Below are 26297 nucleotides of genomic sequence, written 5' to 3' on the forward strand. Positions count from 1 at the left end.
TTTCTCTAGAGCTGTACCACATATTTGCCATTTCCGTTTTGAATTGTGTAGCTAGACTCAATCCTAACAAATAATGCTCATCTAGTCTTTCGTATGACGGCCAGTGTCTACAGAAGGCGTCAGTTGGTTCTTCTTTACACGCAAAATGATATTTTAAGGAGGGGAATTTTACGTGCCCATAGGATATAGTGCTCCCACATTTAATCTCCTGCATATGTGTATGTATAACTTGGCATAACAATCTGTAACTTAAGAATTAACCAGATATTTCAAATATATTTAATGTATTATACAGGACTTAAAGGTGTACCTCTCGAAAAAATTACAAATGCTGCTTTATTGAGAAAAACTATATTCCTTTCCAGCATGTGCCTAAATTGAGTTGTACTAATGTTAATAAGTACTATCAGCAATTTCTAGAAAATCGCTTCTGTAGAAATTTGTCTTCTAATTGCGGTTTTGACAAGTACTGCCCCTAAGACGTGTGTGAAAATATCAACCCAATTGTGTTGCTGAGCCTTGGCAGTTAATTTCCCTGGACACCTGTCTTTTCGTTCCCTCGCCTCTACTACAGTAACACACAACGCAAAAAAAAGGAAGGGAAGAAAAAAGCAAATTTAACGACCCAGTATGGTAACCTGCTTTACTGAATGCTGTAGTTGTAATGCTGATAATACGTATGACACAGCGAACGATCACAGATCCTTTCAAGTACAAGGAAAGTCAATCTGCTGCTAGTTGCTGCAACCAGAGTTCACGGAACGGAAAATCAGGAGGGAACTTAACGATAACATTCGATGATGCCATTGGGTGTCTAAACATATATAAATGGAAGTATAACGCAGAGAGCGGTAGTAGTTTTTGTCGAGTACAATGAAGGCTGCTTTGTTGCTTGTTGCTGGTAAGTATTGGTAGAATTTATTATCTTTCATTCACGATAAACATATTTTTCTTAACTCCATTTTACATTATTTCTCATCTATTGATCCGTGTGAAATGCTATATCCATGTATTGAAAGATGGTTGTATTGCGGAAAGAAAAAAAAAGTTTCCAGTAGACTTTAAAATGCATATCATATTCCGAATGAGAACTTTTTAATCTTCGCTACTGTGAAGCTTATCTCGTCTACTGTAAGCTGTTTGCTATATCGATTCATCAGCAGAGTGCATTAAGCAACTGAGTAAAGCACTTAGACCACATTACATTCTTGTATCATAAGAAAATACTCACATATACTCTCCTGTGTATAAAACTGTAGCACAATAAGTGCTTCACGATGGACTTTAGACAGTTACAACCCGATCGTTATTGCACGAGTATTTTCCGTGTACAACCACCTTATAAATGTAAAAAAAAAGAAAAAAAAAAGAAAGGCAACGAACGGCTGTCTTACGGTAGAAAGCCGTAATTATGTATGACAAAGTTGTATGAATGAATTTAGAAATCAGAATAAAAGGTTTTTCATCTCCAGAACGATTGAAAGCTGCTTCTGGTAAATAGCTAATTACACTTAATTCATGCAAATACTGGACAATGAAGGTCACGCCTGAGCTTAGATGTAAAAGAAGAAGCGTTAAATGAACTCCAAAGACGGAAAATCTGTGATGAAATATTGCTAATAAAAATTTTAATTGTGACTAGCAACACTTCATAGATACGGTATTGCGTCGCGCAATTCACGATAATGCTGCCTCTTTGAAAACATCTTTAGTCGTAACAGAAAGTAATTAATTCCTTATCTGATTCTATTCGAGTAGTGCCGTAGAAACTTTCCTTTAAGGCTACAACCTATTGCCAGTAGTAATGTTATGAAGAGATATGTCATTTACAGAACACAACATAAAATCATAAAATTACTTTGGCTACAAGACAGCCAGTATACTTTTGTCACTCAAGCATGTATTGCGCTTCTATCACATTTCGTGTCAACTGATTGTCTTCGTTACCATAGCAGTGCTGCACCACATGAAGAACCATAGTTGCTACAGCTTTCTATTACAATGACTACTTGATTGAAAATGAGTTGTCAATTAAACGGTTCCTTTTTCTTTTACCTATATTTTTCCATTATGGTTTTCTTGGAAGTTATGATGAGAGGATAGGACTACGTTGATGGTTTGACTAAACCAACCTAATGTTCCAAGAAAGCTCCTATTGTACTGGCTTGCGTATAACACAACTATAAAATTACTGGATGGATCTCACTTTGCGGTGAGTTGCTAGCGGTACGATATAATGCTTTTTATGAAATTCAATATAGACAGTAGTCTCTTTTTGATAGCGATCAACTTGAATAAACCTGGGCCACACTGATTTTTAATTAACTCTAAAAACCTTCTTGCGACCATGTACTACGCACATACACGTGTGCTCCCTCACTTATACCTTACCTTTCGATATTCTCGTACGTTGTCCACTAAATGAAAATTCGGAACTGTATCGAATATTGTTCGGAATATTTCAAGGAACGAGGCTTCGAAATCGGCGACATTGCCCATACTGTGATTCCTAGTTGATGAGTACCACAAGACTTCTGTTTGCTGAATCAGTTTGGTTTCTTATGGAGGACACTTCCGTCTCCCGGGGTTCATTTATTCTGCAACGACAACGAGTTAAGCATTCAATCATGTGTGCTTTTTTCGAGTCGCTTGGAATGCTTTGCCTCTCTTTCGACTTACGATTTACTTCTGCTGGAACGGCAGAAAGTTGTGTATAGGGCCTTAAAGACATCTTCTCAGATCCAAATACATTTCCACTATTGAGCGGTTTTAGTTTCTATCACTCGATCAGTTACGTCAATGTCGACTAGATGGGTCTTATGAGACAAATCAGCGAAACCTCCTTGCGTGGTGAAATAGTTTCGGAAAAGCGAAATCAGTAATCCTACCTTATCTCCGTGATTTGTTGCGAGGGTTCCAGTACGGTCAAAGAGTGACTTAATAAGTGTAGTAGATATATATATTGGAAGAATACATGTTAAGATTTTTGGTCAGATCGCCTAGTGATTGTTTAATTTAAGTCTCATGGCTGCTTTCAGGTTTTGCTTTTAACAAGGCTCCGAAGTCCTGTAAACCTGTACTGAAGCTCTTAATGTTTTGACAGAAACTTAGTAACGTATCACTCGAACTGCGACGGTCTTTGCATTTCTCTGAAACCTTACTCCGCACATACAGGTCTAAGATGCCGTTTGCAAATACTCGTGGAGTTGACCATTTCGTGTTTCACACCCTCGTCACTAAAGGAGCTGGATATTCGATCTTGACAGCTGAAATACACTGCAGTTCAATTCCTGATATTTCTTCTGAGGGGGAATTCTTTCCTATATCCAGTAACATTCTATTGACACCAATAGCCGTTGAATTAGTAACAGACCTATGATCACTGACCTTCTCGTTGATAATAACTGATTCGTGAACTATAAGTCTGTTCCATTTAAGAGATTTCCTTAATAGCCACTTCTGTAAGTAAAATGCTGGAGATACTTGTCAGATATGAAGTGAAATGAGCATATGGCATTTGTGATAAACATTGCCAAGAACAGTCTCATACAAATCCTGCCTGTGACACCAGTTTTAATCGAATGGCTCTATCATTTAATAGCTATATGTATTTTGAGAGTTAGTGACTGGTGTTGCAATCCTTTTATACTAGAGAAATAAAGAAGCATGTCGCTAAAATGTGATACGTACTGGAATGCGCACGCAACACCTCTTTTAGGAATGGTGAAAAGAGTACTCCAGCTTTATTTATGCAACAAAAAAGTTACTGCACCAATTACATTTTCCTGACTTAGGACAATAGTTTTCGCAATTTTACTTCACCTTAGAGTGTTGTTGGAAGCAACATAAGTTTTAGATCATTTGACTGCGTGTGTGTTATTCAATGATTTTTCCCATGCGATCGTCTCTTTATGTAATTCTAAGAGGATACTACAGATCCGACAGAGAGAGGATACCTTAGTCTTCTTGGTAGATGCCATCGTGCCGAAGAAAATTAAACTGTACGGAGGGGTGGACACGGTCCCCAAGCACAAACGCAAACTAGTTTAGATCAATTATGCCTTCCCTTAAGAAGAATAGCCGACACGAATACATTCCTCAGACCATAACACTCCCTCACTGATTGCAGGTTGTTTGCCCTGAGATGTTTCACGCCGTACACGCCACCCGACTTATACCCGATCGAGCATAAAACGTCTTTCGCCTAAAACTACGGCTCAAAGCAGGTCCGGTTCAGGTATTGGAGTGAAAATTGAACCCTTCGTCGGCGGTGAACAGCAGTCGACGTGAGCGTACGAATGTGGCACCTGCTGTGGACAGCGGTAAATAGGAACTTTTGTTGGATGGTTGTTAGGCAGACATTGTTGGTAGTCCTTTTGGTTCATCTGGGGCGTCTTTCCCTCAACTGTTGCGTGCCTTTTCATCCGTACACATCTCCGCACCTGTCTTTCACTCCTGGCCCATTCTGCCCCACTGGTCATGGTGTCAGTTATCGATAGTGCAGTTTTACCAGGCACAGTTCACTTTAAGCAGGGTGACACTTGAACAGTTTACAAACTGAGACGTGCATCCACTCTTGCCCCGAAAGGCAATAATCATACCCTTTTGGACGTCAGATAAATAGCTTCGTTTCCGCATTATGACACCGACTTCACTTTTCCCCGCAGCTCCCTGATGATCTTTATGTAGCCTCCACTGTTAATGCTGCGACCTACCTTCACTGAGTTGTTATCTGGCGCTGATGTCGAACAAAGGCGGTGGTCACATTACTGTGACGGAACCGTGTATGTACTAGTATCTTGGACTTAACGTAGATAGTGAAAGGACTCTGATGTCTCCCATCGTACAATATGCGGAACATCACAAGAAGTTATGTGAGACATTCCATTCAAGGCTGTCACGTCTTTGCCCCTAAATTTAGTTTGAATGTAAAAGAAAAACAAACAAATACTAATCATCTCCATCACGGGATTTCAGAGGACGAACAGGAACAATATTTTAATAGGGTACGTTCATTATCTTGATGAGGAGCAAAAGACTTTACAGAGCCATCCACTTGGAGATATGTGTGCTTTTCAGCGAAACCCCAGCTACATGATCGTAACGAGGAAGGCTTCCAGCTCTGTAATACTTTTTATTCTTTACGACTAAGGGTAGAGTGGGCTGTTTGATGTCAAAACCAATGAAGAATCTAACTTTATCAGCCAAATATCTTGCTAGCTTTTAGTGTGGCAGAGAGTTACTAAAAGGGCAAACCTTCCCAAACATAATTAAGGAAAGAACTAATATTTTCAATTTAATTGTGTGATAATATCAGACCAACAAGAACTTGGAAAACCACTGTATTTGTTTATTGGAACACGAAATTAATTAGGAGAGCTTGTCCGACGTGAGAATAGCGTGCATGTCGCTGTTGATTCGTTTTTTTTTTATTTTTTGGGACGAGCGGACTGTTCAAATAACACCTATGTAGCATACAGTAGTGTTGCATTGCTAAGTGGGAGAGTTCCACTAGCAGCCGTTAGACGATATGGCGATCTGTAATTACGTTCACTGACTTTTACAGCACTGGTAGCAGTGGCGGAGGTCCACGGACAACCAGAAGCGTCGACCACCGCCAACATCGGGAATGAGAATCTAAGCACCGGAAATATCACGGCTGAGAATAGATTTCTGGGAAGGTCGTCCTACACGGAAGATGATGATACCATTTGTGTCGCAGCAGACAACAGGTTCTACTTGTATGCTAATTCGTTGAAGCTGTATTCTTGCTACAACCAACTACCGAAAGGTAAGTTACTTTGAACAAAACTGTTTTCTGTTCAAAATTGACAAGATAAAACCAGTTTGTTCAGCATAAAAATTCGCGTAGGGTTCCACAGCGAAAGTGAAAATATGAGTGAAACCAAATCATCAATGAACAGTGGCTACCCTTGCTTCGCCGAAATTACGAAATTCCAACTTTTCATGATTCTTCACCAAAACCATTCAGAGCAATTTGCTGCGCATATTTAGTCCACCTTTTACAATAATTTTCTTTCCCCTTAAAACATCATGTTGGCTTTAAATTGAGGCACAGACTAATTCACTGTTTTAGTGACACATCTACAATGTAATGTCGGAGCGAAATATAATCTACTTATAGGCTATCACACACCATACTACAATCAACCGTATAACCATCGCAAAAAATGTCCCAAATTTCAGGAATTTATAAATAGCAGCATGCCTCACATTTTAATCAGGAGTCAGTGAAGGTTGAATAAAGAACCTGATAAAAGCACGTTACTTAGGCGTAGTACTAGTTAAGATATCCATTGAGTTAGAAGTTCTGCCTGCACGCGTTTTGGTTAGCACGAGAGTACATGAAAGTTAAATAATGAATCTTTAGATGGAAATGTCTATAAAACAAACGGTAAAATCTACATGTATAGTAAGTTTGTTACTACACAAACACGACATTCTCTAGCTTGTCTTTTCGTGGACACTGTTGTAAGCAGGCTGATACATTGCAGTCACCAAGAACAGCAGTTAAGGAAAACGCACCTTCTATCGGAGCTTTCAGCAGAGCTGAGCTTATACTGTGAAATTGCTCATCGTGTCCTAGCAAAATATCACGATTAAAACTCACCATGAGCCGACCGAAATGCTCCAGCCCCAGGCGCCATAGTATTGGGGACGATTATTAAACAGAAGGTTGCCTCGCATCTCGCACAAAGCTGAAGCCCGTAACTTCACAGAGATCGTGCAGAGTATCATGGGCGCAATTTCAAGAGAATAATTCTTCAAACCCTAACAAAATGTGAAACTTCTAGAGTTGGGGAAAATGAAAGGTCTCACTACTACAAACTTTTGGTCTGTCTCAAAACAATTAACATTTTGGTGATCTTGCGCTCTCCAAACTTGGCATTCTGAGTAATGGAGAAAGATACCTGAGTCATTCAGTGTTTCTACAGGGTGATTGGGTCGTTTAGCATCCGCAGTTCTGATTTTGACGACGGTTCTGACAGCACGGCTCAATTCTAACTTTTCCGTGATTGCGTTTATCTGTTGTCTATTAAAGTCTAATAATTGAATTTATGTCAGCGATGGGTCTCTACCTGTGTCCTATGATGTTCGTGTCTATTAAGTATCGCGAAGGCTAAGTCCCATCACGAATCAGCAATCAACTATCCCGTTATCTGTCTAAACGGTAAAGATGATTTTACTTCACTCCGACTTCTGACTAATACTTCCTACCGTACAACTTTTAAACTTCACATCGTCTTTAAAACAACCTAGAAGCATTAGCATGCGTACTACTATTGCAAGAGTACAAGAGAGAAATGACGTTACATTGTAGTCACCGCAAACTTACAGCTCGATAGGGCTACAACCCTCTTCTAGGAAAAATGTTATCTTTGGTCAGTTTATGATTTGGGCTTTAACCTCAGTAAATAATAATTTCTTGAATCCTTTCTGTTCCGTATCATATGGTATTCTCTCATTGAGTCCTTTCTATATAATAAGAATTAGTGTAACATAACATTCTTGTTAATTAAACTGTCAAGAGTGTAAATTTTGTTGTCAGTAGCTGTCATCACTGTCAAGATGACTGATTTTTCTATTTCTTTTTGCAACAAAAGGGTGTTCGTTATGGGTTGGGCGATCGTTCAGACGGCGGAATACCGTTCCTGACCTGTACACGAAGGACAGAGTAAACGCATTCCATCCAGTCACGTTGGATCGTTCTACTGTTAAGATGGTCTCACGTACGACTAAGTTTTACGGTTACTGGGGACCAGCGATGCTGACCATATCCAAATCACACACTCTGGGATTGCCAGATCAGTTCTCAGCAAATGAAACCGAGGTCCCTCAGGTTATCGTCATTTGCCTCGTCGCAGGATACACGTGTTGCTCACTGAATGCTTCGCACGCCAGGAGCATTACCCTCCTAGAGGAACTTGGTTCTAGTGACACCCTTAAACTTTCAAAATACGCTATAAGTCAGGTTTATTCGCGTCGTCAATCTTCCAACTGTTTGCTATAGTACCAGTAAGGATAGGAACCCTGTAACATAGCACACTGTGTGACCCCAAATTATCTCTGATACACGACCATAACATAATCTTGTCACAATGCTGACAGTGAAATTCGCGCTATGTAAAAAAGGTGAAGGCTTACCGTTGTCTTATCACTAGTAAAATTAAACTGCTATGTTATTTTTGTACTTCCTATCTTTAGCAAAGCGCATTTCTCTTCGTTGCAGTTTACGTGGTGAAACCAAAGAGTCAGTGTAAACCATACCTGTCAGATTGTCCCAGGAACTAGGAGTATTGCCAGTCCGTTGCCTCAGCTTGAATCGTCTGCGAGGGAGTGGAGACTAAATGGCTGACCTGCTGACTGAAGACATCTGCTGTTTCTAGAGGAGCCAAGAAACTGCAAGAGAGTCAGAACTTGACACATTTATTTAAACATAAACAATGGAATCTACACATCCTATTCTGTGTCAGTTTCTGATTACTTCACGACATGCAGTAAATATCATTACTGTAAAGATTAGTATTAAAAACATTGCATTTGTATTCTTTATATGTTTCTGTTGTTTCCCAAACAGTAGTATGCCGACGCAAGAAAAATGTAGTTTCATGACGTCAACTGTTATATTAAACGATAGAAGATATTTCTCTACCTACAGGTTCACGTAATTACTGACAAACTACGGCTTGTTATTAATAACATGAAATGCATTTCATCCGCTATCCACGCTGACCTCCTAAATTCCCAATATCCAAATCCAACCTTAACACACTGACTGCCACGAGGACACCGGCGGCCACAGCAATGACATACGATTGACGCCTCGGCTGGACCTTACGTGGCATGGGAAAAACGTGAAACATTTCTAATCCAGAGGAAATGGTGTCATATCTCACGGTTCTATATAAATTTATTGCAAGCTATTTGAAATATCACGACAAGATGCGTGTTCGCATTATCGAAGTAGTAAAAGTGACCGTGTACCGTCTCAATTAGTAGATCTTGTCGACTGAAGCGTAAGTAAAGGTGCGTGCCGAAAAGTAATGCCTCCGAAATTTTATATGTGAAAACTTATAAAGCTTTTTAAATGAAACAAACTTTATTAACACTCTACATTCTTATTCTTCCTGTCACTATGTTTATCCAAACAAGAGAACAGTTTCTTGATACCTTCACTGTAGAATGTTTGACTTTGTTCAAGGGGACACAACATTACTTCTACATGCACAGCTTCATCAATATCAAAGTGAAACCCTCTAAAAGTTTTCATCGAGTTTTGGAAAAACATGACGGGCGGATGGGGCAGAGTCGGGGTATATGGAAGATGAACTGTGACCTCGTATACAATGTATCGGTTTGTTACACCTGTCGCAGCGCTTGTACATGCTCTGTCGTTGCCACGATGAAGGAAAGGTAGCTCCATCTGCGCAAGAACTCTTCGAATTCGTCTTTTCAGTTTCTTGAAGGAATACAACACGCAGTATCTCGAGCTCTGTCACAGTTACGTAACACACCGCCATGTCACATGCTACAATACGTAGCCCTCGATCGGCAGAGTGTTGCAATAGCGTTATGGAATCGTGAAAGTCGACCGAGTAATATGCACGATGCGTAATAGGGTAACATGCATTGATAACACGATGAAAAACTCGGAGGCATGCATCCTGTCTTATCAATACTTTCTTTCTGTTTTTCTTGGGTAAGATCAGATATCCAAGGAAAAAAGCATGGTGCAAGGCGAATGCTACAAAATAGTGTTATATCAATAAACAGAAAGATAAATAGAGACAGGTAAGAAAATCGTTATCAGTTAGATTAAGGAAACCATACATTAATCATAATTTATTCTGTTCAGTACTAAAACTAAATGTAAATCCCAAATGGCTACAAAACACATAATTTGCTTGGTAGGAGTAGCCAACAGCGCACACGATTAAGAAAAAATGCCGCACGTCACACTAGGCATTTGATTGCTGATCCCAGATCAAGATAAAAGTGTATCTACGTAACCTTAGTCCGACTCACTGGTTAACAGAAATGCGATTCAGAAGATGAGGCTCTGGTAATGCTGTTACTGCATGCAACGGGGCTAAGAACAAGTAGCACTAATTCTGGGCTGAGGTGGAACTCTCCCATTAGCTCGGTGAGACGAGAAAATGCCGTGGATATCGGAGACTCAGACTCAATGATGTTCAAGTTGAGTTTGCTCCAAACGTTCTTTTTCAGTTAAAGCATCAAAGAGTGTCCAGTTGAAACCTCCAATTGTGATATGTTATCTTTTCCTATCTGTCTTTATTTAAACATTAAGACACAACATAAACTTCTTACATATAAAACGTCTGTTTTTCTCTGTCCATGAGTTAATTAAAAACAGTTGAAAATAATAGTGCACACAATAACATCGTCGGTATCCAATGAGGTAAAAAAGACGCAACACGTAGGGGACACTAAATTGCACATTACGTTACACATTATAATTCCATTCTAGACACCCATCGCCCAGGCGTATATTCACAGTGCTGGTACGTAGACACACGAACAAATTTCACTTTAGGAAAGGGGTTCAACTACCTAGCTGTATCATACGTTGCTGGACCCTACACTACCAGCCTGCATCAACTTTTGTTAAGTTTGCCTCCCCCCTCCCCTCAACCACACACACACACACACACACACACACGTACCAAATTAGACTCTAGTGGATTGCCGTCTTGGGAGTCTGGATTCCAGAACATCGAAAATCCATGGCCGATTCATTTCCCTGTAAGTGCTTCTATTCCAAAGTGTGGCAATGTACCTTCGTTCCGAAACCTAATGTGTAACTGAACACAAAGTGAAACTTTTAAAATGCATTGTGGAATGTATTGCAAAGGAAATAATTACGCAAGGTACATACAAATTGTCCAGTATTAGGTAAGAGACCAAAAGTACTTCTTTGACCATTCTAGCCTGTTGATTTATGTTGCTGCGTCAGGAACACAAGCCATGTGCAGGCGTGGTTTTGGGGTAACTTTTCTAAATGTCATGCAGCAATGCCTGGAAGGTAGTAGTTGAGGAACCGAATGTCATATCGGATGGCATTCGCGGGTGACGTTGAAATTTAGCAAGCTGCTCTAGGACGCATGTATACGACGTTGCACTTGGGAGGGAATGCAAGGCAAGACGAACACTGTATACAAGTGTGATGAAATCAGGGCAGCACAGGGAACTGCCCTGCGGAGGATAACCGATACATTGTAGATCGAAGCGCACCTAATGAACTATGTGTAGGGACCAAAGAGGGCTGAGGGAACCTGAAGTTGCAAAAATCAAATAGCAGTCCACTTGTCTCCTCCAGAGGAAATACGTCAGGGGTCTAGCCCGCCGGCTCAAATGGGGGGTAGTTGTACCGCCACTATGTCCATGTTTAGAATCCGAATCAATAACGATAGTTTAAATTGCACGCGAACGTCGTCAACATTGTGGTGATGACTCTCGGCGGCCAACGGGCCCGCTGAAACTACTGCAAACCTCTGCTGCACAGACGCGCAGTATCTGTGGCGGGGAGGGGCCGCACCTTGGAGGTGCACCGGCACGAGGAACGAGATCGCCGCTACCCTCCGCTCTGTGGGTGACATCGTCCGGCGGACTGCAAGCTGCCATTCGCTGGGGCGGGTCGGGGGCACCAACTAGCGACCTCCCGGGTGAAGAGCAATCTGCGGTCTCTCACGAATATGCCCTGGCTGCTAAGGCTTACTACAACGATGGCGGCCAGTTATTTTCCCTTGGGCGCTGTACGTGGGGTTCACAATTTGTGCTTGAGGGCGCAGCCAGACACGTCCCAGGCTACCTACACACATACGCGCGGGTTAATGTATCGCGGCGACCCCTTAGCCGTCACGAGAGTAGGAGCGCTACTTATGCAACGCTGGGTGGTTGGACGCCGATGCAGCAGGTTCCACCGCTGGTATTGGCGCTGATCCATGGCTGGACGCCACGTGGCGCCATCACTGCGATCAGTGGGAGGGCTGCTGTTTAAAATCTATGCATTAAAGTCAACGAAACACTTTCCGGTTTTTCTCTGCATTCTTATGCGTAAGTCACCCATCTCTACCAAGCCGTACCTCTGTGTCGTTCCGACAGCCCCTGAGCGCTACAGGACGGTTGTGAAATGTCATGTTCACATGCAGGTTGTGTTCCAATCAATAATGATTGTTGTGAGTTGAAAATAACTTCACAAGTGAAGCTAGATTCGTCAGTCCATCCCACGTTACTATTAAAACAATCTTTCAAATGGTGCAGAATCCATTCAAATAACTATTCTCTTCCATTTCGGTCTTCTGGCCACTGGTCCTGAATTAGCTTGTTATCATACAGAAACAGGTCCTTGTACATCACTTCAAAAACCAGTTTTTCACATATCTGGAACAACTTTTGGTGATGTAGTAGAAGGGTTTCAAGAATTGCTTTATCTGTAGGAGTAGTTTTCGTCCTTGGAAGACCACTGTGCATTACTTGTATATGAAGGTTACCCGTTTCCCAGAAGACTGTGCTTTAGGTGACGAAAATCATTCTCTTCAGGAAGAAGTCTTCTGTGGTACTGTGTAGCATATCCACGAGCAACAGCTGCCTATTGATCGGAAACACTCAGCAACAAAAACGTATTACGATAATTATCTTTTGTGGATTGCATCGGGAAGCTGCCCTACATAAACTTGACAGGAGCAGTCATGGTTGCCCACTAAACATTCAGTAGACGCATAAATGCAGGTTAATTTATCCCTCTCTAATGCCATCGGCCACTATCATTTCGTAGGTCATTGTATTGTGTTCAAATAATGCCCAACTTACAAACTACGAGAGCTGGGAAAGGGAATCCACAAAATGAAAATGAAACCGTAACAAGATTTGAAGAGCGGCTGTATGGGGGTGTAGGTTTGATGTTTCTTCGGACCACTCAGTGACCTGCAAGGCCTGACACGGTTGTGTGGGATGACACACAGTCCTCTTTACATTCCGATGCCCTACACGACGTGACAGTGTTGATAGCTCCTCGTTTTCACCAACTATGTGTTTTCTAAACGGACACGATCTTATTTTGACAGATAAATTTTTGATTGGATTCTGGTTAAAGATTCGCCTGCTGGTATTTATTCGTCGCCCTGTATATTGATTAAGAAAGTTAGCCAACAAGAGTATGTAATAACAATTACTGAAACTACAATCGGCTACAAAACAAAGAGTGTTGCTCAGTGGGAGTTTTTGTTGTTTACGTTACGGTATGAAGGAGCTCTCCAAGCCTCTTTAGGTCTCAGAATGAGTCGTTTTAACTGATCCCTTTATCCACTCAAGCTCAGACCACTATTTTCTGTTCTCCGACATTCTGCTCAGTGCCTTCTTAACAGTTATGTGGTGTAGAAATTTAATCTTCGGCATTATTCTGTTGCACCTCACTTTAAAGATTAGTGTTACTTGCTTGTCTAAACAGTTTATTGTCCATGTTTCACTCCCATACACGGCTACACTCCGAACAAATACTTTCACGTATGATATCCTACACTTTCATTTATAATCGATGTTAACATATTTCTCTCCTTCCAAGACAATTGTCTTGCCTTTGCCAGTCTACATTTTATATCCTCTCTAACTCGGCCACCATCTTTTTATAGATATGTGCATTTTTGTATCTTCTCCATTCGTCAAATAAATGCAGTATCGGATCCTTAGTGTATCCCAGCGTATACAATCTTCAAAAAACTTACAGAAATACAGGCGGGAGACATCTTAGACAACTCCTAATATTTCTACAGAAGCACTCCTGCAACTTTCTAGAGAAAACTGCAAAAAAGTAAGCTCTATGGAAACGAATTTAATAGTTTGGTTTTCGCTGAAAGTCCGTAAAGATAACACACACACTGTCAGCACTGCCGCCAACACAAGTATGGCCATCGGCATGTGACCGAACCCACCGGTTCCACGTGTGACCGATTCGTAGTATTAAATAATTCTCGTACGAAATCATGCGTATTCCTATTGTCTTTGTGAAATGTACACCACTGGCCATTAAAATTACTAATCCACGAAGATGACGTGCTACAGACGCGTAATTTAACCGACATGAAGAAGATGCTGTGATATGAAAATGAGTGTCTTTTCAGAGCATTCACACAAGGTTGGCGCCGGTGGCGACACCTACAACGTGCTGACATGACGAAAGTCTCCAACCGATTGCTCATACACAATCAGCAGTTGACCGGCGTTTCCTGGTGAATCGTTGTTGTGATGCCTCGTGTAAGGAGGAGAAATGAGTACCATCACGTTTCCGACTTTGATAAAGGTAGGATTGTAGCTTATTGCGATTGCGATTTATCATATCGCGACACTGCTATGAATTACTTACTCCCTTCTTTGTACATCTCCTTCAAGTTCCTCATCCTCATCGCTTTCTCTATAGAGAGATGTTTAACCTAACTTTTGTGATGTTTCGATAACTTCTTCTTCAATTAACGCGAACTTACTTTCATTGGCTGTACACAGGTGAATACTGCCTACAGCTTCGATTTTCCCTGGAGGAAAGATAAATTCTTCATAACTACTGCTTTCAGCTTCATCAGTCTCTGACAGGAGCCCGTTTTTGCTATCTTTCTCTTTACAAGGTGCTAAAAATTCAGCGGTCCCCCTATATATCTCTTGGATTTCTTCGTCCTCCTCTAACAATTACTGTCAGAATCGTACATGTAGCTTTCCTCCTCCTGTGTATCACTACTTGTTAGTTGAACACCATCGACTTCAGCGACACTACAGTCAGTTGGATGCGTGTTTTGGTCGTCAGTTGGACACTCAACCACATTATCTTCACTTTCGGAATCACTAGCATCATAGGGAACATCCTTTTCTACTGACAACTGATCACAATCGGAATGGGTTTCGTACTTCAGTTCGTGGATCAGGGGCAGTTCCATCTCCGAATGTGGCCTCCTTTGGGACAGTATGCAGTAATTGTTGTTTGCATTCGTAGAATGGGATTACATCGTCAAAATCTATTTGTGTATGCATCTTTGTGCAATACATTTTTCCTATTGAGAGTAGCTCCCCTTCCCAGTCACTACGTCTCGTATTCTGCTCAACCCTCCCATTTTTCAACTCATCATACATGTAACAAAGTTCCCCAAAATACGCAACATCATCTGACTCGTCCTCTATTAGGCCATGATTGCTACGCGAAGCAGCAACATGTCCCTCCTTCAGTAATAGCAAAATACCTTGTCTTTGATCCAAGCTCTTCTTCTACGACTTTTTGCATTAACCGTTCCGTTTGGCTATGTTCACCCTTATTTACTTGTTTGTCAGTAGTCTGGTTTGCCACACTATGTGTCTGTACACCGACAGTCACCATTACATTGCCACTGCTGGAATATGTATTTACAACACGGTAACACTCGACTTGCCTACTTCGGTCTCCTTATTCCTTCTGTGGTCGCTGTCGTCTTTTGTTGGGCTTCCTACATAACGTTTGGTTGCGTCAGGTAGTTCTTCCGTAACTCTCATACGATTTCAAACTCCGATAGTCTGTGCTGAGATCGTTTAAACCAATTTTAGCAATATTCCTTCATGGAATACCCGCCATTGTTGCGACGACAAATTCTCGCCACAACTTAACCTTCTTTTGTAAGGATCAAAACTCATCCACAAACTTTTCGTTAAACTGGGAAAACGTCATGTTTGATGTACCCAAGTTTAAACCCCAGTCTTTGTACTACCTACCATAGCACCAATCGATAAACTGATCTTTTCTCTGTCTGTCATTGCTGTTGGTAACATCCTTTCGCTATTCTTTATGAAATCGGCCGAGTATCACGCCCCTTGTTTCGCTTGAGGTTTAATTTTGTCCTCCTAGCTCAGCAGTTCAGATTTCTGCACAAACGAAGGTATACTGCACGCTTTGCTTTGCAATCCCACTCGTAACTAGTCGGCATTACGTTGCCAATCAATACGTAATGCTTCGACTTCGTTACGTATTTGGGTTGTCACATCACCTACATTACTTTGAACTTTCGTAAAACTGACTTGTACCCTCGTTACTGTATCCTTAAGCGTCACGAAATCAGCCTTTGTTTCGTCAGCGATCTCGGTTTTCATTACAGGTAGTATTTCCTGCAACTTGACCTCTTCCATAGGTTTCACAGTCTCTGCCATGCGTGTTAATTCAGTATCAAGCCTTTCGTTGATACCCACTACCCCACCTTTAACTGACGTTGTAGAAGTACTGAGTTCATTAATTCTTTGGCTCTGCAAATTTAGTACTTTTAAATTCGCTTCAGTTTTCCACGTTACATTAATGTCTAACGTAGAAATTTTCGTATCTAATTCTTTGGTCTGATCGGAAATTTTCGGCTCAAGTTTACTAGTGGGCCTAGTTTCTAAACTCTGGCTCTCAGCCGTAATATCCAACCGGATCCCTCCCATATTGGAACTCATGTTAGAATTCATAGCCAACATGATCTTGGACATATTGTTCCACATTGTCATTAAATAGGATATAGATGGTTGAACATCTACACCCTTTGTTCGTTTCGAATCAACATCATGCTGATCTGAAACAGTAGTCTCTTTTCCTACTTTTCGCACATTTAGCTGTGTTGTTTCGCTTAATGGTTGCGTCATTTCAATTGCACTGTCACTAGCCGCTAGTAATGACACCGGTCGGCCAGATGCGTCACTGCTCCCGAGCGCGCCCGCTACGTCAGCTATCAGCGCCCCATTGCCAGAGCTGTCCGTTTCTGTCTTAATTTTCTCCGTTTCGGGATTGCCGTTAGACCCTGACATTTTTTTTAAATAGTTGTCTTGCCTCACAAGTACACTTACGCAATCAAACAGAGACTGTCTCATTGTCAGAATCGGTCTTTGTTGTGCTACCTTGCAGCTTGTTGTCATGGACAATTGTTACCAAGTTCTGGTATTTATGCACGTTTGCACACAGAACTTTTCCCAGAAAAGGTTTTATAAGTCCTGTCAAGGCAGCCATATGTGACCATACCTGCCGATTCCACCTTTGTCCGATTCGTAGTACTCGTATAAAATAATTCTCGTACGAAATCGCAAGGAATAGTACTGTCTTTACGAAACGTAGTTGAAAAATAGAACAGTTAACTACGTACATCTTTCCCTACGTCTTTCTTTCTACTACTTTTGTTTAAATAATTACATTTTCAGTGCACATAATAACGTTTGTTGATTGCTGATAAGTGAAACTCAAGCGCAAGCCGTCCCGACGAAAGCGAACGCCCTTAGGAAGCGGGCAACGACCACACCTCCTCTGACATCTATGGACACTGGCACAAAAAAACTTAACCTTGTCTCTGTGGCCGCGTTCCGCTGCTTTTCTCAAGCCACAATACAGCCATTAACTCACCCCCGGTAACTTAAGCTTTACACTGTAAAATGTTACTACACTTATTGTTAGTAAACTTTCTATGTTCAATAAAACTTATGACCGGTGTAACCTAATGGACGTTACACCGCAAGGCTGTCATTGAACGTGGGCTTCTACCCAAAGCACAATGTGGATGAAGGGGCTCGCTGTGCGAATTCGTTCCGGAACTCAGGATTGTACAATGTCTGACCTACCTGCTAGAAGATCCATCCACACTGCAGTAGTACACCACAGCAGACCCGAAACCTTACCTTTGTTAGGCCCACTGTAAGAAAAACTATTCCTAAAATTTCATTTTCGGTCGCCACCTCTGATGGAGCAATTTTGAAATTTTTTAACTTTTTTCCTTTATTTACTTTTAGTGCTGACACTGCTTTTGAATGGCTGTAAATTTTTTTATTTGAATTTACTTCGCAACAACATGGAAGCAAACTCGGACTGAGCAAGTGGCAGCTATCTTTACTTTTGAAAAACTTGTTACTCTAATTTTGAATTAGCAGGCAAAGCAAATTTAAATTTGTAGCAAAATTAATGTTATTCAATGGAATGTAGTTTATTTTGTTGAACAAAACGACCACATTTAAAGATGGTGTTATCAACCAAAGCAATTTCTTCGCTTGAAAGTCCCCCTCTTTCTACTATGAAGCAGTTCATAATAGTAATGAATTTACCTATCGTACCGTTTACTCAAATATTAAACAAACAAACAATTTAATTTTCAAACCGTGATTACACAACAAATATGACCAGGAAACAGGACTGGTGATGGCTTGGGGCAGAAATTTTCAGAGAATAAGTTTGCACAACTTCAATTTTTTCACTTCAAAGTAAGTTGACTGAAACCCCTCACACGTTCTGCGATCAAACAAACAAGTCCATAGAATTACTGCTTGCCTTGAGTTGCGTGCTGGAGGGCTCATAGTACTGTTTGTACAACAATTTCGGTCGGCTCTTCACGTCCCCAGTGATGGACTTCCTTATTGATAGCCACGTCACAAGCAGCAGCCATCTTTACTCGTCGGAGGGTCGGCCGAATTCCCTTATAAAATTATTCGGATAATCTTGCTTTCCAATTTGCTACATACTCTAGACGACTTTGGGGCATAAAAGCCGCTGCCATCCGAATATTTGGTTGCACTTTTTCACAACTTTAGCACCAAATAAGCCACACCTTAGCGGACCTATCGCAGCCCGATACACACGCTGTGAAGGCTCCCACGCAACTGCCTTTCTTTCCATCGTCTTCTCACTTGGCGCTCCTTTCGCCAAAGTCACCTCCACAATTGGTCTCGTAAAACCCTTTGTACTTCTCCTCATCTTATTCTACACATTTGTTTATTATATTAACCATGAAAATTTGTCGTAAGGTGGTTACAGCTATTCGAATTTTTTCATTAAATGGCAATAACATTTTCCTTATCGTTGATTATCAATTCATTTACATCAAAGAGCTTTGCATACAAACATAATACTTTTACACATTCATTTGCTGACTCCCTTTACATCTCTCTGTAAAATCTAATATCGATATTTCAGCGTACCAGTACCCTAAAACAATGTTAAGAGATATTTCAAAAAAATATGTAATTCTTAACGGTGACATCACACTCAGAAGTTATCGATAGTGAAATGTTAATCGCCAGGTGTTAAGCATGAACTCTATCCAGGCATCCACAGACGTGATTGTCTCACCAATATGCCACAAATGCAAGGAGAGCAAGCGTCATGCTCCCCACCCAGATGATCCTTTACGGAAACCGAAAGTACACTGACCTTAGATGACTGTCGAAAAACTCGTGTCACATTATATCTCCGCAAACTACGACCAATACACATAGAAATGGTCCCAATGTAGGTCAAAAAGGCCATATAATTTGGTGCTACCTTGGTATTATCACCACTCACCGGGATCGCACATGGCCAAGAGCGCTATGCAGGTCTGATCTGTCATTCACTGTAACCAACCTGACGAAGAGTGATTTCGAGATTGATTAGCTCAGCTGAAAAACTCTCATGTCTGAGATTGCATGGGTCCTGTGAATCAAGGTGTGAAGTATCCTTTCTGGTTGAGGCAGATGGTGACAGCTGTCAGCCTACAGATACAAGATTAAGCTAGTACGCTTCCTATCATCAGAATGACCCAACGTACCATATACCTTCCTCTGACTAACACATCAAGAAAGGGAAGACAGCCATCCTTCTCCGCCGGCCGCGGTGGTCTAGCGGTTCTGGCGCTGGAGTCCGGAACCGCGAGACTGCTACGGTCGCAGGTTCGAATCCTGCCTCGGGCATGGGTGTGTGTGATGTCCTTAGGTTAGTTAGGTTTAAGTAGTTCTAAGTTCTAGGGGACTTATGACCTAAGATGTTGAGTCCCATAGTGCGCAGAGCCATTTGAACCATCCTTCTCCATAAGCATCAAAGGACGAATAATCGGGTTGAGTGAATTGAAGTGCTCTAAAAAGTTGCTGAAATTTTCACTTCCACGAGGTCAAATCACAAAAATGTCGTCTACATGTCTGAAAAGAGAGGCAGGTTTCCTTTGTTGTTAACCGTCATGGTAGAGAAAAATTTTAGCGACGTTTTAGAGAGCATGAATTCAATCCACCCGAATATTCCGCTCTTGATGGAGATGGGAAAGGGTGGCTTTGTACCCTTACTTGATGTGTTGGTCACAAGGAAAGTGGGTTGTGCGATAGGTCATGCTGAAGGTAGGCAGCCGACTAGCTTTGACTTGTATCTGTAGGCTGACAGTTGTCACCAAGTTGCTCAAGGTGAAGCGACGCTTCTTACCTTAGTTCATAGGGCTATTGTATCCCAGACTCTGAGAGTATGTCAGCTGAGTTAGCGCATCTCGAGGTCACCTTTTGTCAGAATGGTTCTAGTGTAAGACATATCAGACGTGCATTGCGTTTTCGGCCAACTATGCATCAGGTGAGTTATGATGACACCGAGTTAGTATCAAAATCTACGATAATTTTGCCTTACGTGGGAAACATTTCTGTCAGTATTGATCGTATTTTGCGGAGATCTGGTGGGAAGCTCGTCATTGGATCGCCATGTTAAACCAGTGTCCCATTAGGATTTGTAGAGGATGATCATGGTTTGCGAAAGGTGGGTGTCTTCCGTAATCCTTGTAGTTGAAGTCATCCTTTATTGGTAAGTCGATGAGGACAATTGAGGGCCGGCGTACTGAGCATAAGTGGCACACGATTACAACAGGAGAGCAAACCCGCCATTGGAGAACTTTGTCTTTGGAACTGTTATCCTATGAAGCATAACAGTACGAAGATTCCAATTGTTGTTGAAACGTCCCTTTTGAACAATTCTACATGACTGTGCTTAAACTGACACACAATATTTAGTTAGCGCAACGCAATCTGACTTTCAAAATTCCCTACAAAAGAATGGCCCTGACTAACATTAAACTATACCTTTCACAAACCACTTACCTCACAAAAATCTTCGCTGCTCAAGCTACTGCAATACAGCTTGCGCCACTACTGCCAGCTAAATAAAAGATTCAAACTATGGAAGGCACTAACTACTGATAGGGATAGTTAGCAAATGAAAGATATTAATAGAGAACAAACAATGTATTTACCTTGATATCATCATATATAAATATAGCAGTTCATGACAAATTTCAAAACTCCGCCATCTCTCTCCCCACATCCACCACTGCTGGCGGCTCACCTCCAACTGCGCAACGCTACGCGCTGTTCACATCCAGCTGCCGCTGCCCAACACTACAATGGCGAGTATTACAACAATGCAAAGCAGCCACAGACTGCACACAGCACAGCCAGTGATTTTCATACAGAGGTGGCGTTACCAATTAAAAAACCTAAACAGCCTACTTACATTGTATGTTCTTAAGGAAGCTGTTGAAATTGAAGTAGCAAGACACATCATTAATAGGCATGCTGATTTTTGTTTAAAATTTGCATGGAATCCGGCTCTGTCGCTTTTCATAAAACAACGTGACAGAGCTTACGCTTCTCACCGTTGGTTTTTAATAATCGTTATAGATAATTTCTGACGTCGCTAAGTTTTGGTTGTAATAGCCCGAGTGATTACAGTGTCTCTACGCCTTTGTTTGTATGTGTGTGTGTGTTATCATTACGACGTTTCTGTGAAAATCAAGGCATTACGTTAAGTTGCTTAGCGCTTACTTGCTGCAGTTTTGCGCTGAAAACGGCAGGTTGTGCTCCTGTCGAAATATTGTCGTTTCTCGACGACGTCTCCCGGCTGTATTCCAGTAAATCCAGTATGTCCTGTGTTGTGCAAGTGTTTCTAATACCCTTTGTCGTTTTGCGTATTAGCCCCTCAGCTGCTTTCGCTATTTCATCCCACAAAGCTACTCATAATACACAGATCATTGACTGCACTTTTTGTATCAACAGTACGACTAACCTCATAGTTAAACTGCATTAGTTTTGCCTTAACTGTCTGATTCAAGAAGCACTGCTTCGTTGCTAATCTTATTCTGCCCGTCAGGCACAGGGTAAATACACGAGAACTGAACTCTATTATTTGTACTACTAGTTTTATTCGCAATTCTTTCTACTTCACTGGCATTATTAACTTCCGTATACTATGGCATGACGTATGTTAATAAACTCACTTTGCTTATAATTAGGTTCACTAATTTCATACACTGACTGTTCACTGTAGCATGCATTCCCTTCTCGTTGTTCATTACAGCTGTTCCCGCCGTCACAAGTGTCAGCTTCTTCACTTATGCTACCGTTCACTTTACTATGATATTTAGTGAAATTCCCGCCCAACACTTTTGTTTATGGTGAAAAATTTTAGTTTAGCTTCACTACAACTTTATGTTTCGCACAATTGGTTTCATTTGGCGAAATCTCATCTGGCGCAGTATCATATTTTTATTCAGTCTTCTGTCGCTTCATTTGAAAGGTGCAGGTCAGATCCGCTGTCTACGGCGTTTCCATTTTAATCGACTGCGCCATTCTCATCAGGAGCGACATATTCTACGTTTTGATTCTTTTTATTTACCAGTAAATCATCTTTTTTACTCTCACCATTCATAGTTGTCCCATCATGATCACGCATTCATTTGTGGCTACTTCCGAACTTCCCTGAAATCACTGGTAAGGGAATTAAGTATTTCAGATTCCTCTTTAGTTTCTCTTCCCTCCGGGATATGTTTTTGCCCTTGTAAATGAATATAAATCATTGTCCTTGTATTGATATTCTCGTATAGTTTAAAGGTTTTTACCGTTCAGATTCTCGATAGTAATTTCAAGCCTCATATTATACAAAGAAAGGAATATAGGGGAGTAACCAAACTCAAGTTTGATCCCCTTAACTTCCTCGGTGATACTAAAGATGATATGCTAACTATAACATTCACTCAGAGAGCGAATTACGTGTGAGGTACCTAACTGCTTTCTCTAGAGCTCTAATAATTTAACCAACATACAGACTTCTAATACTGTCGCAGGTCGCTGATTAGTAGTCCGGAGGCTGTTATCAACCATAATCGAGGAACTGGTGTCACGTAATTAAGTAGTTCGTTCAATTCTTTTACAGGAATACTACTCGTATTTCCTTTTGCGGGATGGTATAATCTACAAGTCACAAACATTATTCTCTTCGTTTTACCAATTCGCAAGTTATTGTCTTATTTACAAAATTTATCTTGCGACCCAATAAACCGATTACATGTTATGTATTCTGAAACTGTGTTAGACTCATTATTAGTGCACAGAAATAAGATTTAAATGACCGCACGAGGCAACATGTCCGTGTCCCATGACTAACCCCTAAATTTCCTTAACATTTTACTGAATTGTGCGTGAAAATGAAATATAATTGTCCGCATCCAACAGCACGTCACTGTATCATGACTGCACATTTGATCTGTTTAGACGGGGCCATAACTTCGCTTGAGTGCCCGAAGAGCGTTGTTTGTCTTTCCGTTTAGCTTTTGTTTTCAGTTACGCTTGTAATTATGAACTTCGAATGAAGTTGGCGATGGCTTCTATTTAAAGAAACTTATTCCAGAATGTTAGGTGAGTTTAATGCACCTTTCCAAAAGTGTTGGTGGAAGAAAAGTGGTGGTTTAGGGCACAGCCTTCGAATGCATCAGCCAGTCACATTGAGAGACCGCATTTTCGCCATATTTACCGCAAAAGGTCACTTTCTACTACTGGTACATCACACCACTAATTATGTCTTATGCATAAAGCTGCAGCCTCCATTGCTCCCACGAAAGACTCTTGGAGGCGAGTATGATGTTGGTATGATATCACAAGGTGTGGGATGTTTCTAGTCTTGGATTTCCCATTACCGCAAAAGGTCACTTTCTACTATTGGAACATCACACCACTGATTATGTCTTATCCAGAACGCTGCAGCCTCCATTGCTCCCAGGAAAGAGTCTTGGAGGCAAGTATGATGGTGGTATGATATCGCAAGGTGTGGGATGTTTCTAGTCTTGGATTTCCCATTTGACCTCGGGCAGTCGGTCCGAATGCTCTTCTTGCACGGTAATGCAAGCCCCCACACTGCCAATCGGACTAAGCCTGATCTTCAACAATTCGGTTGAGAAACACAGCAACATGCTCCATTCAGCCAGAACCCTTCTCTGCGTGGTTTTCACTTCTTTGATGACCTGAAGAAAGAGATGTGTGGACGTCTGTTGCTGCCGGTCAAGGAAGTTCAGTCGACAATGCGCTTGTGAATCCGTCAGCGGCGGACCACATTTTACGAAACAGGAACTGTTCATCAGCTGTCACAATGATATAAACATCGCAATATGTGTGGTGACTCCTTTAGACTGGAACCATTCCAAGGTCACGTTGTTTAAGCAACATGTACACGAGACAAAGTTCATTAAGTGACATAAAAGTTCAACTTCACTAAGTATTTACAGCTCATTACAGATTATGCCACAATATGGCAACTGGTTAATAATGCATATGTTCACACACTATTCTACTTATACATACACTTGTACAAAGTACACATGTGCTTCGTACTAAATGTAAAATGTCGAGTTACATGGACTTTCATCTACAAAACGTGGAAACTAAATTCATACATACATCATTATGGGGACAGAAACATTCAAAAACATTTTAGAAGTTGCTCATTAAGTAGTGGAGTGTTTATAGCCTTTAATTTTGGTTATCCAGGATATACTAGCAAGGAAGCACTAACATTTTCAACATTACCTATTTCAAATGGACCAGTATATAATGTTTAGCAGTTGTTGTCCTTTCTATTCACGAGAGAGGATTTTGTGTGATTATTGATAAGGTCTCTGCGTCCTACATTTAATCTTTGGATCTCTATACTTCTTTGTATTCTCCAGTGACAGCGGGTCTGTCAATTTATTATGTAACTTGTAACGTGTTTGGTGAGTGGAGGGCAGGATATTGCCGTCATGTAGTAAGCTGAGCAGAATCTCTCTTTCATTTAAAATTTTTAACAGAAATTAAGTTAACCTGTCAATATACGTGATTCCTGGCTTCTGGAGCCAGCGACAGTGCAACTATGGAATAGTTCTCGGTGGTGTGCAATGAGATATGGAAAAAGACAGCTCTCAAATAGAACTCTGTATGAATAAAGTGGCATTCTCTAATTGATACAATCCTTATAGCAACATTGCATATTTGGCAGGTAGAAATACTTTTAACACCATGGAACAGGAAAGTTTTCTGTACTGCAAGTATTTAAACAATTTATTCTAATTTTCCAATGTACTTTAAAAGAAAAACTCAATCCTTGAAACTCCCATAACTGTCAGCCGACAGTAACGTAATTAAAATATTAGATGAACGATGCACTTCAAGCTGTAAATCTAGTCTGCAGTGACTCAAAAATTCACCAACTGTCACACACCACCACACTCGCAAGAACACACAATACAAGACAAAATCAATTGATAACTAACACAAATATCCACTGATCGAAAATATGACTTACAAAAATTGTTTGTTTACACATTGTAAATCTATCATGTCGCCAGAAACAAAAATTGATGGTGACGTAACATCACTGTGTAGCTTTTATCTACAGAGAACATGTAAATCTTAACTTCAGATTTGTTGGATTAGGATCGCCGTTGTGTAACTATTTGCGTATCAAGCATGACAAGCGAAAATCTTGTCTCATTAGTCTCAGCAAATCTGCTGTTATTGTGAAACAAACATCGCTCAAGGATGTGGGGGTCCCATTACTTTTTCAAAGTGCGTACCGATACTTCTATTAAGTGTTCCGTCTCATACGTGAGCGATGTATGTTTCATAGTAGCAGCGGAAATGGAAAAATTAATCGGCGGCGGCTGATTTAAATTCCCTCCGCCCGTGGCGTACTCCCTCCGCCGTCCGCGCCCCGCGCCACGGTCACGCGGTGGAACAGATAGCGACGGCGTCTGAGATGACGTCGGTGTGATGGCTCTGTGCGCCGTGGTCGTCACAACTATACGTTTGCTCGATTTACTCTTGATTAACCCAATCGCTGTTTCCAAAGCCTAGCTAAGGTTATAGCCACAATCACGGTTTATGAGGTTATCATTGGCGCGAATTTCGATGCCCTGTCTAACAACGCTGTCCCAGTATCTCGACGTCTGTACCAGAAAACTCGTGCGTTCATACTCCATAGCGTGATTTTCCGACAAACAATGTTCAGCGACCCCCGACTTGCTCCGATACATCAGTCGAGTGTGCCTCTGGTGTTCACGGCATCGATCCTCGACGGTACGCATCGTCTGACCAATATACGACTTGCCATGTTGACACGGAATCTGATACACGCCGGCCTTCGTGAAACCGAGGTCATCTTTGGCGCTCCCCACCGTTGCACGAGTCTTATTCCGAGGACAAAACAC

The 26297-nt window shown here is 41.3% G+C and overlaps 1 protein-coding gene across 1 annotated transcript; it reads left to right on the top strand.

The window, feature by feature from the left end:
* The first annotated feature begins 833 nt into the window (after positions 1–833).
* On the top strand, positions 834–8567 carry LOC124596321. Its single transcript, XM_047135422.1, has 3 exons — positions 834–901; positions 5567–5791; positions 8252–8567. Exons 1-3 carry the CDS (start codon positions 874–876, stop codon positions 8311–8313), a joined length of 315 nt encoding a protein of 104 aa, XP_046991378.1. The 5' UTR covers positions 834–873; the 3' UTR covers positions 8314–8567.
* Positions 8568–26297: the final 17730 nt, after the last annotated feature.

This window comes from Schistocerca americana, chromosome 2 (assembly GCF_021461395.2).
Source record: "Schistocerca americana isolate TAMUIC-IGC-003095 chromosome 2, iqSchAmer2.1, whole genome shotgun sequence".
NCBI lineage: Eukaryota > Metazoa > Arthropoda > Insecta > Orthoptera > Acrididae > Schistocerca > Schistocerca americana.

What these genes read in the sequence shown, in the direction of transcription:
- LOC124596321 (XM_047135422.1), top strand. Translation starts at nt 874, where the DNA reads ATGAAGGCTGCTTTGTTGCTTGTTGCTG. An exon ending in TGCTTTGTTGCTTGTTGCTG is followed by an intron (nt 902 to 5,566) that starts GTAAGTATTGGT and finishes TGACTTTTACAG; the next exon opens with CACTGGTAGCAGTGGCGGAG. An exon ending in CTACAACCAACTACCGAAAG is followed by an intron (nt 5,792 to 8,251) that starts GTAAGTTACTTT and finishes TCTTCGTTGCAG; the next exon opens with TTTACGTGGTGAAACCAAAG.